Below are 16,005 nucleotides of genomic sequence, written 5' to 3'. Positions count from 1 at the left end.
GAAGCATACAGTAAGATATTGCTACAACTCGTTCGTGGTTCTATATTTTTCGAATTTACTATTTGCATAAAGGGCTTTTAATTTCCGAATTAAATCAAGAACACAGCCCCAATGAGACAAAATTCGACATATCCGAATTTAAAAAGGCTCTATAGACGTAACAAGTTTAACGCTAAATGCACTAGAAAGGAATTTCCTAGCCGTAATTTTTGATAAGATCACCATCTTCAATGATAAAATATTAAGTTATTTATTGTTAAAATTATAATTACAACGTAAATTAAGCTATTTTAGTCGATTTTGAGCACGTTAAATCCGAATGTAAGTCTACTTTTTATGTAACGAAGTACGGTTAGAAGCAGTACGAATGAATAGGAAGTAGGATATTAAATGACGATTATAAGGTGCATTAATGCCCGTAGGTTTGTAGGAAGTAGGCATTTAGATTAAAATGTTAGAATTAGAAAAGAGACATTTATTTTGAAAGTGCGCGCTTGAACGACGATGACTTAAAAGCTGCTAGAATGTTTGTCATCGTTGGATTTTAAGTAATTTGCCAAGTAAAATATAGTAATAGTGGAGAAAGAAGAGAACAGAAAGCGAAGAAAATTAGGCAATAGAAGTATTGTGTGACGAGAGAAGCGAATTTTTATTAAAGAGTTTAGTCAATCTAAGATAAAAACAGACAAGTTATTTAGCGTTTATAGACATTTATTTTTGGTAATTTTATTTGTTTTACTTAATTTCCTTAAAAACGGGAAACCTACAAACATTTTAAATCGGATATTTTAGATTAATCCGTTCGAGTAGACCGAGCGAATCGGATAAAAACAAATGTATTCAATGGCTTTACCTGTGTCGTTCCGGAGGAATTCCCGAAAGAGAGCGTGGAAGTTGCCGGAAAGTGGCCTATTGGGAGGACACTTTAGCGTCTTTTTCCAAGTGTTGGGCGTCTGGTGGACCGCGATTTAAACCTGTCTGGAGCAAAGATGGTTAAGACGATCCGTTCTTGGCAGGTGACCGTCGGTCAGAGGCGAATGGCCGTGAGTGGCCGACCAGAGATGACTTTCCCCCAGAACGTGACCCGAATTATAAGCGGGGGGCCCGACGGTCAGTCTGTCGCGCCGAGTTCTGGAGTCGTCGGGCTCTTTACCCCCCACCACTTCGGTCATAAAGGCGATGTACATGATGGCCAAGCGAAGAGTTTCGATGCGAGACAACCTCTTCTCGTAGGCAAACGTGGGAACCTTCTTTCTCAGTTTGTCGAAGGCGGAGTTCAAATTGAACATCCTTCTTCTCTCTCGGATGTTGGCCGCCCTCCTCTGCGCCATGGTGGCCACGCGCCTTCTCGGTTTGGACTTGGAACCGTTGACGACACTTCCGCCGTTGACGGTGTTCCCGTTGCCGGGACAACCGGCGCCATTACGAACTTGAGCACCAAATCTCTGAACGGCCATGCCAGGTAGACGTCCGCTGGGTACGTGGCAAGCGCCGCCGGCCAGGGAGAAAGAGGAAAAGTCACAAGACACCCCGGCGAAGCTACTTTGGTTCTGGTATCCGGTGGCGAAGGGCGATTGTCCGTCCCAAGCCAAAGAAGAGTAATTATCGACGGCGTCCGGAGTGGTGGCGGCGGCGAAATAAGACACCCCGAAGTTAGCTGCGGCGTGATGGGTGGCAGAACTACGGAAACCCGTCAGACCAAAATCGTATGGAAAACTCGCGGCTGCCGAAGGACCGGTTAGTTCTAGAAAAGAGGCTGCTGCGGCTGCGGCACTCGAGCCGCATTCAGGTGTGGCAAAAGTGCTGGCCGTGGCTGGACTGGCGTGAAAACGACTGACGTTGCCGGTTGACGGGTTGAGCGCGCCCGACATGGCACGAAATGTGGCGTGGTGGACCCAAAACAGCCCCGTCCGCCTGACGCCTCCTGCCCTTCACGATGTAAAGTAATTACGACATCAACCGGCCCCAACGTTTATATAGATATAGTATTGCGCCTCTCTTACACTCCTGGCTCGCGACCGAGGAGATTATGCTAGAGCCGGTCCTAACACGTCGTGCGTTGCGGGCATGGTCGATTAGATGAGCTGGTCCGGCACCTTCCAGCCTTTCGTCGATTGACAATGTGACGACTGCTGGCAGCCACCCGCGGCCAATAGGAAGCGGCGCAGATGTGACCCAATCGATGCCCGCCTTCGCCTCCGACTTCGCCTCCCTCCTTTCTCGCTGTCCTGTCTAACTGCCTTTAGTGGTATCGAAGTTTTTCTACCTTTTCCTCTTTCAAATTTGGATCCCGTTAATGGAAGCCTCTCGGCTTTTTCTCGTCCCAACAAACGCGTTAATTTACCGGCAATTCTTGCCATAAACTGCTCGTTATTCGCATTGTGCTCCGCAGGAATTCACCCCTCTTCTCGTTCCTATCGTACAAACGGAAGAAGAGTTGGCGCCAAAAAAACCTTCCAATGGGGTCGTTTGGCCAACGCTTAAATGGCCGAACTCTCCCTCCTCGTGCATAAAATCCCAGATTTTTGCCATTCTAGAAGCTCAATCAATTGTTATCTTACCATTAAAATTCGGCGAAGGGCAAGATTTCTCTGTGGCAGCGTGTAGGGGGGTACGGCATTCGGGAAAAGATACCCGTCGTAAAACATAGAGAAACGATGGGGCATCCTGTATCTACGTGGTTATTAAGGATAAAAAAGATACCGAAAAGATGTTCTGGGTAACAACAGTTGCGAATTCAGTCGCGAGCGGGATGACGTCCAATGCCATAAGGCGCGAAGAACAGGTGTTGGTAATGTCCCTGGTGTGGCAATGATTAGTTCTCTGCTCTGCGACATCAGCGATAGCTACCAATCTTATCTACAAAGTTTTGTTTGCGGAAAGTTTCTTGTATTTATAGTTTAATTTACAAAGAGTGGAGGGAAAAAAGAAGAAAGAAGTTTGTCCGACGAGATTATAATTGCCTATTCTGAAGCGATTAGTTTAATAGAGGTTATTAACGGCTGTTTGGCAATTATTCTTTAAATTAAGGTTTTTACCAAGATGTAATCGCTACGTTTTAGCTCCAAAAAGTCCAGATTATCTACAGATGTAACAACGATGGCGTTTTAGCTGCAAAAAGTCCAGATTATCTATACGTAACAGCGATGCTCGGCAGAGAAATAAGCGTTAACTACAAATTCCTTCCGATCTTTTCGCTAAAATGTTTATTCTCTACACGAGAAAAATGAATTTCCAATGCCAGAAAATTTGATTAAAGCTTGCTTTTTTAAATAAAAATTGCTTTAAATCCTGTTCTATCAAGAGCCAAGAAATTAGCTAAAGCTTTACAAGTTTCTTCGTAGATAATTAAGTGCTAATTACGATTAACTAATTGTTGTTAATAAAAAAAATTAACCATTTAACGAAGAATGGAGTTATGATATTGCTTGTTTTATGAACTTTAATTTAGCGAAATGAATTTCTCTGGAAAGGTGCTTTTTGTATAACGTTAAAAGTTCCGTATCAACATTTCACTCTTAAATTTAAATGAATTTCACGAATATTCGAAAGAATAATAATGAGATTCGTATCATTATGAACAATTTTTAATCAGATATAACTATATTTATATTATACTGTATCTATTTATCTAACTATAGTGATATTCTAGATAATAAATAACACCCCAAAATTATAATTATTCTTTAACATGAACGTATTAAATATTAGTAAAAATTTAGATTTCGTTGGAAATTCTAAAGATAATTTCGTTGTTTGGAATACAACAGATCTACATCCAACTCGATGTTATTCGATAGAAAAGCGCTAAATTTCTAACGGAAATAAAGCGCTGTTTTTAAAAAAAATTTAGCGTTTTGAGTGAAAGAAAAACATCAAAAAATTAAAAATAGTAATAAAATATTTTCTAATATTTTTATAGTTTATGGTCAAAATTTCTCAACAAACGTATACACTTTATCATTCCCTCAATCTGCTCAGTACTGAACTGGATATTTTTTCCTTTCTTATCTCCTAATTCTTTTCCTTTCTTTAGCCTAGACCTTTGAGTAAGCTTTATTCTCTAATAATAATATAATATCTTTGAATATATATATATTTTCATGAGTTTTTATTGACTCCTATCTGCTCAGCATCCTACAAGGATGCTGAGCAGATAGGAGTCAATAAAAGTGAATACAGAATAGGAGTGAATACAGAAGGTTCTCTTTACTTTCTTATCTCGTCATTCTTTTCCTTTTTTCAGCCTAAACCCTTGAGTAGGCTCTACATCCTTACAAGAGATCCTAGAACATTGATCTATCTTATGGTTAATATAATCCGATCTACTCATAGAATCATGAAAGTTATTTTGATATAAAATTTTAAATAATACTTTTAAAATATTATTCCATAGTTTTCCTACAGCTTAATGAATAAAGCCGAACCTCCAATAACGGTCACCTCGTAACATCGGTCGTCTTTTCAGGAACTTTTTTGGAGCAAAAATGCATACACAAAATAACCTCCGAACGACGGACATTTTTATGTTCCCTTCTGGCCGTTGTTCAGAGGTTTGAGTATATTTAAATAGCATAGAAGAGGGAGGTTTATATATTAATTTTAAATATGTAAAAACAGGTTTTTAACGTCACTTATCGTTTATACATAGGAACATCCTTGATACTCGCTGGCTCGTTGGTATGCACAATTGAAAAAGGTCGAGACTATGTAATTAAACCTCTGAATAACGGCCACTGACGGGAGCAGTTGTTGGGATTGATCGCTGTTTGGAAGTTATTTTGTATGCATTTTGTGTTCAAAAAGAAATGTTACTGAAAAAACGATCGCCATTTAGAGGTGCCCGTTATTGGAGGTTCGACTATATTTATAAGATGATTTTTTTATTTAATAACTCGTGTTATTGCTGTATATATAAATTATAAATATTATTTTAAAAAATACTGATACGATGATAGTTACGAATTTTTTAAAGATTTTTTTTAAAGTTCTCAATAATTTTGTGAAAAAGTTTAAGACCTATATAACATCTTACTAAAAGACTTTTTAATTTTTAAAAAAATGAAATTAATTATAACATTAATAATATTTAATTTGCTTTACATTACACATAATCTCCTTTAAAAGTTTACACATCTTCGTTTTAGACGCGAGCTAAGCAAAAACTACATGGCCTCACATTGTTTAAACTTTTTACCATTCGGTGAAGGATAAAAGGCTTCTTTTATATCATATCTTAAAACTAAGAGTCTAAATTAGGCCTTGAGTAACGATCGTAGCTAAGGTTAACTGTATTATCTGTCTGCAATGTTCAAGCCTAGATATGTCGTGTAGAGAGGGGAGCTGGGCAGAAAATTTAGGAGCCGGTAGTAGTTACTATCACTTATAAATTAATGCTACTTTACTAAGAGAAAAAAGTCTTTAAGTGTGCTTTTTTTAATAATGAGACATTTTTCAAAAAGGGGAGACAAAAGAATCGTCTAGGAGCAAAAGGGGCTCGCTCTACTTCCGAGCTCCATACGAGCGTAGAATACACCCAAAATTTAGTCTTTTATATTAAAAGTGGCATAAGTTAATTTCTCTTTTGATAAATGAAAGTAGATTTTTTACTATTTATTTCATTGCTTTTATTCATATACTTTAATGGCTTTAAGAGAGGAGTGAGTCCCCATATTTGTGATAGATCGGGTCTTTTATCTCATCTCTCTTAATTCTTATTTCATTCTGTAAACCTAAACAGAAAAAACTTAATTTTTTTAAAAATGTTCTTTCAATTCTTTGATTCAGATTAACGAAATTGAACTCACCCGAGTTTGCTGCTTAATCCGGTTAATTATTAAAATCAAATTAACTGGAATAAATGAACAATAAAAAGTTAATTTTATTTAAAATATATTAACAGTTTTTTATAGCCTATATAAAAAATTATATTTAGTAACTGAAGTGTCGTAAAGCGTTATTTTCTTTTACAGCTCTATCACTTATCATTTACTAAATACATAGTTAACTATAATCTAATCACTTATCGTTGACTAAAACTGCGATTCTTAGGCTGTAAATTAATATTTGGTATACTTTTCTCCTCGATTTAACACTCGAAGCTACTAAAACACTCCATCTATCCTGGAAATCATTAAGGAAAAAATTTTTAAAGCTTTAAAACATGTGTTTAGATAGGAGGGATGGTTGCAGCTCGAGTGAAATGAATGCTTCTGAACTTCTTAAAGCTTAATTTGATAAAGATATTTAAAAGAATTATCCGTTTGTGCTGTTTTCTAGGATTAGAATGATGGATAGCTTTCGTGTCTCGGTAACTTGTCGTTTGTCATTACTGTTTGCTATTTTTGATAAATGGCTCACCCCCCGCCTTGTTCCGACGTCGATTAAAGAGATGATATTGATAAAATAATACATTGCTTAGAATATTTTAAAATCTATTTATGTCTGGAATAAATCTCTTTATGTGTTTAAATTTATAACGCAAATCCTTATTTGCTCCTAGCTATAAAGTGACTTGATCGATAATTTAATAGCGATATCACGTGGCGCCATCTTATATTGGAAATCTTATTAAAATAATTAAATTTTATGCGGAATTTATGCGATTTAAAGTAAAACCAATAAATATCCAATTATATAAAGCTTTACTTTTTATTTTAAATATTTAAATAATATTTATGTTAATTAAGTTAAAGATTGACAATAAATTGGATCATTACCTTTCAGGATTGGTCGTCGTAATCATGTGGTTTCTGAGATCCTCGGACATTAACACACTTGATTTTTACCCGTGGGGATACTTGCAGGTATTGATGCGAGAGCGTAGCTAGACCAGCTGTAGTAAGGGTGACTCTAGCATGTTGTGAGATGGCCTTATCAGGGGCTTGGAAGTTATGGAGTAAACCAGGAAAAGAGAGTCCAGAGTACTCCATATTCGAAACTTAAACGTAAAAGAATTACATATTTATCTAAAATAACAATTTTAGAACAATGGACAGGGCGGCAGAAAATTTTCTAGGGGTGGTTGAGCCACCATCTAGTCACGGACCCGTGTTGATACACCATAAAAAATATTCAAAACATGGCTCATCTAAAGGAACGCATTTGAAATTCAACAACTCACCAGTGGGCGAGTGGAAAAACACACCGAAAGCTGATAGTTGGTTGCGTGTTCGTACTTCACCAAAAGCTGGCCATGTGAAATTTACAAGGCTTTCTTCGCGAGTCTCTCCTAAATAAGGTCAGTTTTGCAAAGAAAGTCCTCCCGGGAAGAATCCTTCTTGACAGATCGCTCATGGGCTGCGTTGCCTTATTCTATCCATCGAAGTTCAACAACTGATGTGTTAATACGAGTTCAGCTTTGAGATGCATCGGTTAGATCAGTGTTTCTCAACAGGGGCGATATCGCCCCCCTGTGGGCGTTTTTCCATGTTGAGGGGGCGATTAATAATAACAATTTATATTTTGGGGGACGAAAAACAATTTTCTGGGCGATATAGTAAAACATTATATTAAGAATAATTAGATATTTTATTCGTTATATCGTACAATAATTAAACAAATAACATTATACTAGTCACTAGTCTATTTAATGCAGTACGAATTTGGTGTTAGTCTTGGTCCTCGGCATCGGAATATTGAAGTGAAGGGAGCGATAATAGGTAACGGTTTTATTGAAGGGGGCGACGATTTGTCAGAGGTTGAGAAACACTGGGTTAGATGAAAGCGGTTAGAAAGAAATGGTTAACATGCAGAGATAGCGTTGAATTTTCTTATGTATGGCGCCTTTTGGAGCACACGTAGATCTATTAACAATAGAAAGACAGAAATTTCTAAAGAGGTATTCATAATGTCTCATAATATATATTTGTGCATTCACAGATTGATTAGAATTCATTAATAATTATTTTTATTCCTTTTTCAGTCTAGGCATTTAGCATTGAAATTTAATGGATTTGAATGTATTCTTGCATGAATGAACGAATTTTTTTTATTCATTACAGTTTGTCTGTTTTATAGGTTATAAGTTATAAAATACGATATAATTATGAATAATCAATGATGTATTTAAGTATTATTGCTAAAATTCACATGATATTTAACGTTTTTTGTAAATTTTATGTGTGTATATATAGGCTATATATNATAATTAAAATATTTCTCTTAATTTTACAGTATTTCGCATTTTATTATTATTATTCATATTACGTAATATCGAATTTATATATGATATAAAATATAATGTACTGTACTGTACACCTTACGACTGTCAAGTTTTAAATTGTTTTTATTGAAAATATTTACAGAGTTGTATACAATACTTTTCCACCCACATCAAATAATGCGCTAGGCTGATCTATTCGGGGCAAAACATATTGTGAATTCAATTAATAATTCCTTCATGAATGGGAATCGGAACGGAATTCGTATGGTTTGTTAAACAGTATAGTACATCAGACTTGCTATTCCAAATACTTTATTTCCTACATTAAATTCAGAACTAAATCGCGAGAGGCAGTCAAAATTTCTTTTGTAAATAAGTTTCATACGTTCAATTTTTAAAATACTTTATTTCAGTTTTTATTGGGAGAAAATAAAATATAAACGTTTGAAAAATCTGGAAAACCTTTCGGTTCATCATTAGGGAAAATTTTACAATGTTAATACTGTATAACGAACTTTTGTTATCGTTTCTTCTTACATTTCCCTGATGACGAATAGAAAGGTTTCAAAGTATTTTATTCGGGATTTTGTGAAGGTTTTATCTTTTTATATTCTCCAATAAAGCAGTGAAGTCAAGAAATTTTAAGATTTGAAAGTCACTTTGACTTTTCTTTTGTTTTTAAATTTTACGCGATCAAACTTACGCGAAATGTAGGTAGAGTCAAAATATAATTCCGCAAGGAAAATTTACAGGAAATTTGCTGTAAATATTTCATGTGGAATCACAGGTATATAGAGGAAAAACTAATTTTAGTTTTTCTCTCTATATATTTTAGTTAAATTTAATGAAAATATACGAAGTTAAATCGATACAAAACTATAACTATGAATAGTGTCTGAAATATCGATGTCAAAAACTAAATAAGAATTAAAACTAATGAAAATTAATAAATAAAAAACACTATAATCAATCACTTCTTTGGATACATTACAGTCGTTCCAACATAGTTACATACAGTGTTTCATTTACAGGTGAAGCTAGCCTCATGCTTTTGTGTCAATTTTCTTATTGAGCAAGCGTGTGAATTCTTCATTCGAGACGTAAGGCCTTTCGTTTCACTACTTACGCCATCTATTGGTCGGAAGAGTATTAAAACCCAAAATTTGAGAGTTTTCTGTCTTTTCGATATCCTTGATAGAAATTTTTAATTTCGTGATAAAGTTTAACATTTAGAAAAGGCAAGCTTAGCCTCGAAAGCCTCTTAGGCGCTCTTAGAGTTATAAATTTAATAAAATGCTATATAACTATTTACAAATTTCAGGGCCCTCTTCATACTCGACAAATGTTTCTACGAGTCATAGTAGGCGATTTTCCGCTTCTAATGCCAGGACACTAACTAACAAGAACAAGAACACTAACTCTGTATGTCTGTCAGTAATTCTATTGCCGAACAAATATGCGAGAAGATTTCTGTCGATGTTGACGTACTGTTATAAATGAAAATGATATAAACTAAAAATAGGACGTGTAATTCATTGATATAAGTGTTAGTGACTACAAATAAAACTAGATGGCGTGAGTGCATTTCCTCGCCAGCTTCACCAGCGTAACAAATAATCAATTTATTTTTAAAAATTACTTAGAAAGTTCGTTCAATAAACAATAATCAAAGAAATTGCTGTTACTTTTTAAAAAATTAAATTATACATAAAAAGTAAATATTTATTTTTTATTCAAAGATTATTTATTGGCTTACACTATTTTTATTTTATATTCATACTTTAATAACATAAAATAAGACTAAATATAACTTGTTATGCCAGTTTTCTAGAGACAGATTTGTTAGGCTCTGCTTAGTTTTCCATCATGTGCAAGCAGTAGCGTAACTAGAACCCCCCGATATTGGGGAGAACGTGCAAGCCAGCGTTCACCCCTATACTAGTGTGGATGCAATCACTAAAGCGTTTTGGATGAAGCTATAGGTATAAACTCAGATATTGCAGGTTATATAAGTTACTTGTTTACAAGTAACTTATAAACATTTAAAATCATTCTCTGTACTTATTTGGTATTTTTTATTTATTTATTTATTTACAATGGTAAGGAGGTTCGGGCCCCGGGCCCCTCCCTGGTTACGCTACTGAATGCAAGAAGTCACCATTCACATTCTCAAAAAAAATACAGTCCTACTACTACTGCAGCAATAATCTGTTTGAAGCAACCTGTACTTATATTAATAAACAAAATAATTCAAAGCAATAGAAATTACCTAATACAGAATAGACTTAGGCTACATATAATATAATTTATTCTAAATTACCAATAATTATCTTAAGATATGCCTTAATAGCTAACCAATTCGAATTGCCCTTTATTGAATGTAGCCTATGTATAGTAACTTAAATACGTATAGTATACGTCCATTGAATAAACGAGAAGCTATCAATGCGTACTTAAACTGATAATAATATAGAATGATTGAAATCATAAGTATTATTATATTTTAATGCGATTAATGACTAATTTATGATTAAGCTGTATCAATCTTCAATCCAAGCAAATGAAATTCTTTAATCTTCATTTAAGATTATAGCTTATTCAAATGTAATTTTGCTTTAAAATTCTCGTTTTTTACGTAGAAAATTATTATTTTTTATCATTAAAACTGAAATTATTACGAATTAGAGAACTAATATGATTGATATTGAAAGTAATGAATACGATAGATTTTAAAATCAATTCAGAATTAATAATAGTAATGAGTTTGCACGCAATTTGTAATGCATTTAATATATAAGTACGGATTAATAATACAAAGTTACAGTTGCATAACTAGAACCGATATTAGGAGAAGACCCAAATTAGAACGTGCAAACTTACACTCATTCCAGTACAACTGAGGATGAAGACTCTTTACTGTACTGTACGTGTGTATAAGGGAGTATGTGCTAAGTTATATAAGTTCAATTTTTTTTCTTATACTTAAATATATGAAGCAAGAAAACTCAAATATTTAAAGTTAGAAAGGACACGGGATCGCCGGCCTTTCCCCGGTTACATCACTGCCAAACTTAAAATGTATCGTACTTTAGTAGTACAAATAATAAGTAGAACAAAGGATAAAATGATGCGATATTTGATTAACATGAATAAAACATGTTAATAAGAAAATTAGTAAAAATTCTTATGTAAAAAATTGGACCCGTCATTTCTCTAATTCTAAAAACTTTCAACCCGTACAGTACTCCAGACTCTCGATAATCCGGATATTCATTGTGCAGACGTGACGAATGTATCGGATTACCGAGAGCGCGTAGGCTTAAAATCTGCATAAGGGTAATGTGACCTGTCATCCAATTTTTTTTGGAGGCAGGAGGGCAAATAAGTGCGATACTATTCATAGAAATGAAACCAGAGTAAACAGGATGATGGGCTGTGTGACGTAAGTATCTGATTAAACAGAAAGTTCTCGCACTTTTTGGAACTTTCTAGAATAACTTTTTTCTGAACATTCTAGAATGTTCTATGGTAGCATATAAACAGGTCGGGTACGTGCTATAAGAAAATACCAAATCCATTCCTCTCATTCTATTTTACCATGACCAACCAACATCCGCTAACCAAAGAGCAAGTTTGCCTGCTCCTCGTTTATGACTATTGTTCCAAAAAAAGCAACCAATTCTATCACTGACATCAATGCTGCGTTAGGCCCGGACACTGTCGCCAGAAGAACTANTGCAGGTTATATAAGTTACTTGTTTACAAGTAACTTATAAACATTTAAAATCATTCTCTGTACTTATTTGGTATTTTTTATTTATTTATTTATTTACAATGGTAAGGAGGTTCGGGCCCCGGGCCCCTCCCTGGTTACGCTACTGAATGCAAGAAGTCACCATTCACATTCTCAAAAAAAAAAATACAGTCCTACTACTACTGCAGCAATAATCTGTTTGAAGCAACCTGTACTTATATTAATAAACAAAATAATTCAAAGCAATAGAAATTACCTAATACAGAATAGACTTAGGCTACATATAATATAATTTATTCTAAATTACCAATAATTATCTTAAGATATGCCTTAATAGCTAACCAATTCGAATTGCCCTTTATTGAATGTAGCCTATGTATAGTAACTTAAATACGTATAGTATACGTCCATTGAATAAACGAGAAGCTATCAATGCGTACTTAAACTGATAATAATATAGAATGATTGAAATCATAAGTATTATTATATTTTAATGCGATTAATGACTAATTTATGATTAAGCTGTATCAATCTTCAATCCAAGCAAATGAAATTCTTTAATCTTCATTTAAGATTATAGCTTATTCAAATGTAATTTTGCTTTAAAATTCTCGTTTTTTACGTAGAAAATTATTATTTTTTATCATTAAAACTGAAATTATTACGAATTAGAGAACTAATATGATTGATATTGAAAGTAATGAATACGATAGATTTTAAAATCAATTCAGAATTAATAATAGTAATGAGTTTGCACGCAATTTGTAATGCATTTAATATATAAGTACGGATTAATAATACAAAGTTACAGTTGCATAACTAGAACCGATATTAGGAGAAGACCCAAATTAGAACGTGCAAACTTACACTCATTCCAGTACAACTGAGGATGAAGACTCTTTACTGTACTGTACGTGTGTATAAGGGAGTATGTGCTAAGTTATATAAGTTCAAATTTTTTTCCTATACTTAAATATATGAAGCAAGAAAACTCAAATATTTAAAGTTAGAAAGGACACGGGATCCCCGGCCTTTCCCCGGTTACATCACTGCCAAACTTAAAATGTATCGTACTGTAGTAGTACAAATAATAAGTAGAATAAAGGATAAAATGATGCGATATTTGATTAACATGAATAAAACATGTTAATAAGAAAATTAGTAAAAATTCTTATATAAAAAAATTGGACCCGTCATTTCTCTAATTCTAAAAACTTTCAACGTACAGTACTCCAGACTCTCGATAATCCGGATATTCATTGTGCAGACGTGACGAATGTATCGGATTACCGAGAGCACGTAGGCTTAAAATCTGCATAAGGGTAATGTGACCTGTCATCCAATTTTTTTTGGAGGCAGGAGGGCAAATAAGTGCGATACTATTCATAGAAATGAAACCAGAGTAAACAGAATGATGAGCTGTGTGACGTATCTGATTGAACAGAAAGTTCTCGCACTTTTTGGAACTTTCTAGAATAACTTTTTTCTGAACATTCTAGAATGTTCTATGGTAGCATATAAACAGGTCGGGTACGTGCTATAAGAAAATACCAAATCCATTCCTCTCATTCTATTTTACCATGACCAACCAACATCCGCTAACCAAAGAGCAAGTTTGCCTGCTCCTCGTTTATGACTATTGTTCCAAAAAAAGCAACCAATTCTATCACTGACATCAATGCTGCGTTAGGCCCGGACACTGTCGCCAGAAGAACTACATACGATTGGTACGAACGCTTCAAAAATGGAGATCCGTAACCCAAGAAGGTCATGCTCTCTATCTTCTGGGATTCTAAAGGAATCATCATGTTCGAGTTGCTGCCGTAAAATATAACCCTCAACGCAACTTTCTACTGCGAACAACTCGACGTCTGCAGCAGAAACTGGCGGAGACCCGACCGGAACACCAGAACACCATCCTGCTGCATGACAATGCACGGCCACATACGGCGGCTAGGCAGACCCGCCATAAACTACTGTATCTGAACTGGGAGGTCTTGCCCCACCCGTCGTATAGCCCTGACATTGCACCTTCAGATTACCACCTGTTCGCCGCGCTCGGCCGTCACCTGGCTGGCAAGGAGTTCAACAATGAAGCCAACTCGGAGGCCAGCCTGACCAACTTCTTCGAATCACAGCCGCCAGAGTTTTATCGAGATGGCATCCATTCCTTGCATAAGCATTGGCAGGAAGTGGGCAACAATAACGGTGATTACATTGATGATTGAAGTCAATTTTCTTGGCTAAATGAAATGCGTCCAAAAGTGCGAGAACTTTCTGTTCAATGAGATAATATATTTATGGGAACGGAAGCACACAGGCGATTATACCGGGGGTATGCCAGATAATTGAGAGGCCGGATTAGCGAATCTGTTGGATTTGTTCAGCATTGGTACAGTTTATCCAAATTTATTCATGGTACAGTTTATCCAAAAATGGCCGCCATTTACATATGGCCGTTATTGGGAGGAAAAATGGTCTCAAAACTTGCGATTGATATTATTTTATTATAAAATTAAATACGAACATCCTCCAATGTATTATAATCGTTATTGTTAAGACAAATTATTTTAGGCTTTCGAAGACGTCAAAACACGAATACTTCGGATAACGACTAACAGATGGCAGCACAAACTAAAACGTTTTGCCACACCTTAATATACTGTATTAACTATATTTTTAAAAAATAAAAAACTGATCGAAAAAATAATAATAAATTTTCGATTATAAGTAAACTTTATTTAGAAATCTTTAATATTAAATTAAAAAAATAATGATGCACGAACTTCATTCCCTTATCATTCAGTCGCATCGATTTTTAAAAGTTATTTTTAAATATTGTAATATATAAAATCTAAAAATTATTTCTTGTCATAAAATGGAACGTCATTTAAATATTTTAAATAAAAAAGAATATTAAAGGAAATTTTAAGACAAGAATCCGTAAAGGTCAAGGAACCGTCCAGATGATTACAGCGACTAACAAAATTGAGTTTTTCTTGGACACGAAACTCGCCAAAGGATTAAAAATTGATATTAATTCGAAAATGCCAGGAGGTAATCCCAGGTTTTCTCTATTGTGGACAAGACGTGGGACGAAATTGTCTCTGGGAAATTAACAGAGTAGTAATAACCGAAACTACATTATCGCAGGCAAAATAAGAGAGAAAAAGAATAATTAGAAGATGGAAAAGTAATTATTGACTACATAAAAAGAGGAAGTGAAGAGAAACGCTCCCAGTATAGAAGCCAGTGGATTTCTGTTGACAGAAGGTCGGGAGCCTTTCAAAAGAGATTCGTCAAAGCCAGAATCGTTTCTCATTATCTAGCCGGAAAGACGTGTCCATTGACAGAGAAGTAAACTCATCCGGAAAGCATTTTACTCGCAATTCCACCACATCTCTTAGGAGAATTTTAAATCTAGTTAATATGTTCACATACTTTCCCTTTCTGCTCTATGTTAAGACACTGTAATCGTCTCTCTTCCGTTCCAGTAGATAAATGATAATTATAACAAATTGCATCCCTTTATTCGACGACCATTTCTTTCGCAATTGAAAAGTATTAATAGAAAATCATAAGTTTACAATTTATTTCGTTAAAAGATCTTTTCTTTTTTTTAATTAAAAAGAATTTTTGAATATTATTATTTCTCTCCCCCTTTATGGAAAGTTGTCGAATCGAGCTTCCTTCTCTTCTTAGTAATGCGGTTGTTTAACAAGTTGTTTATATAATGATGACATATACAGGTGTTCGCTTCCCATATTCTCTTAAGGTTTTCTTTTCTTTTATATTTTTTCTTTCTTTAATTCGGAATCTGAAATTTTTCATTGCGTTAAAAGCATACAAATTGTTTCTTTTGCTTAATGCAGTTATAAATATTTTGAAAAAATCTGAAACTTCTATTTTATTCAGTTCTACTCAGTTCCATACCAAGTTCTCTTATCCAGGTCTCTCTACTCAGTTTTCTACCTAGTATTCTACTCCAGTTTCCAATCTAGTTCCCTATCTAATACCCTGTCCAGATCTCTACCAAGTTTCCTTCCTAGTACCTATCCAGTTCCTTACATAGCTCCCTATCTGGTTC

At 34.7% G+C, this 16,005-nt stretch overlaps 1 protein-coding gene across 1 annotated transcript; it reads right to left on the bottom strand.

Annotated features, from left to right (window-relative positions):
- Positions 1 to 744: 744 nt before the first annotated feature.
- Positions 745 to 2,097, bottom strand: LOC111636096 (transcription factor 21-like). The gene has a single exon (XM_023381276.1). The coding sequence runs from the start codon at positions 1,869 to 1,871 to the stop codon at positions 969 to 971; it is 903 nt and encodes a 300-aa protein (XP_023237044.1). The 5' UTR covers positions 1,872 to 2,097; the 3' UTR covers positions 745 to 968.
- Positions 2,098 to 16,005: the final 13,908 nt, after the last annotated feature.

This window comes from Centruroides sculpturatus, unplaced genomic scaffold, assembly GCF_000671375.1.
Source record: "Centruroides sculpturatus isolate CEXI.00-Female unplaced genomic scaffold, Cexi_2.0 scaffold1029, whole genome shotgun sequence".
Classification (NCBI taxonomy): Eukaryota; Metazoa; Arthropoda; class Arachnida; order Scorpiones; family Buthidae; genus Centruroides; species Centruroides sculpturatus.
This window is presented reverse-complemented; position numbering and strand designations above follow the sequence as displayed.

Bases quoted from the DNA above. Each gene is read 5' to 3' on its own strand.
- LOC111636096 (XM_023381276.1), bottom strand. From the start codon at position 1,871: ATGTCGGGCGCGCTCAACCCGTCAACCGGCAACGTCAGTCGTTTTCAC.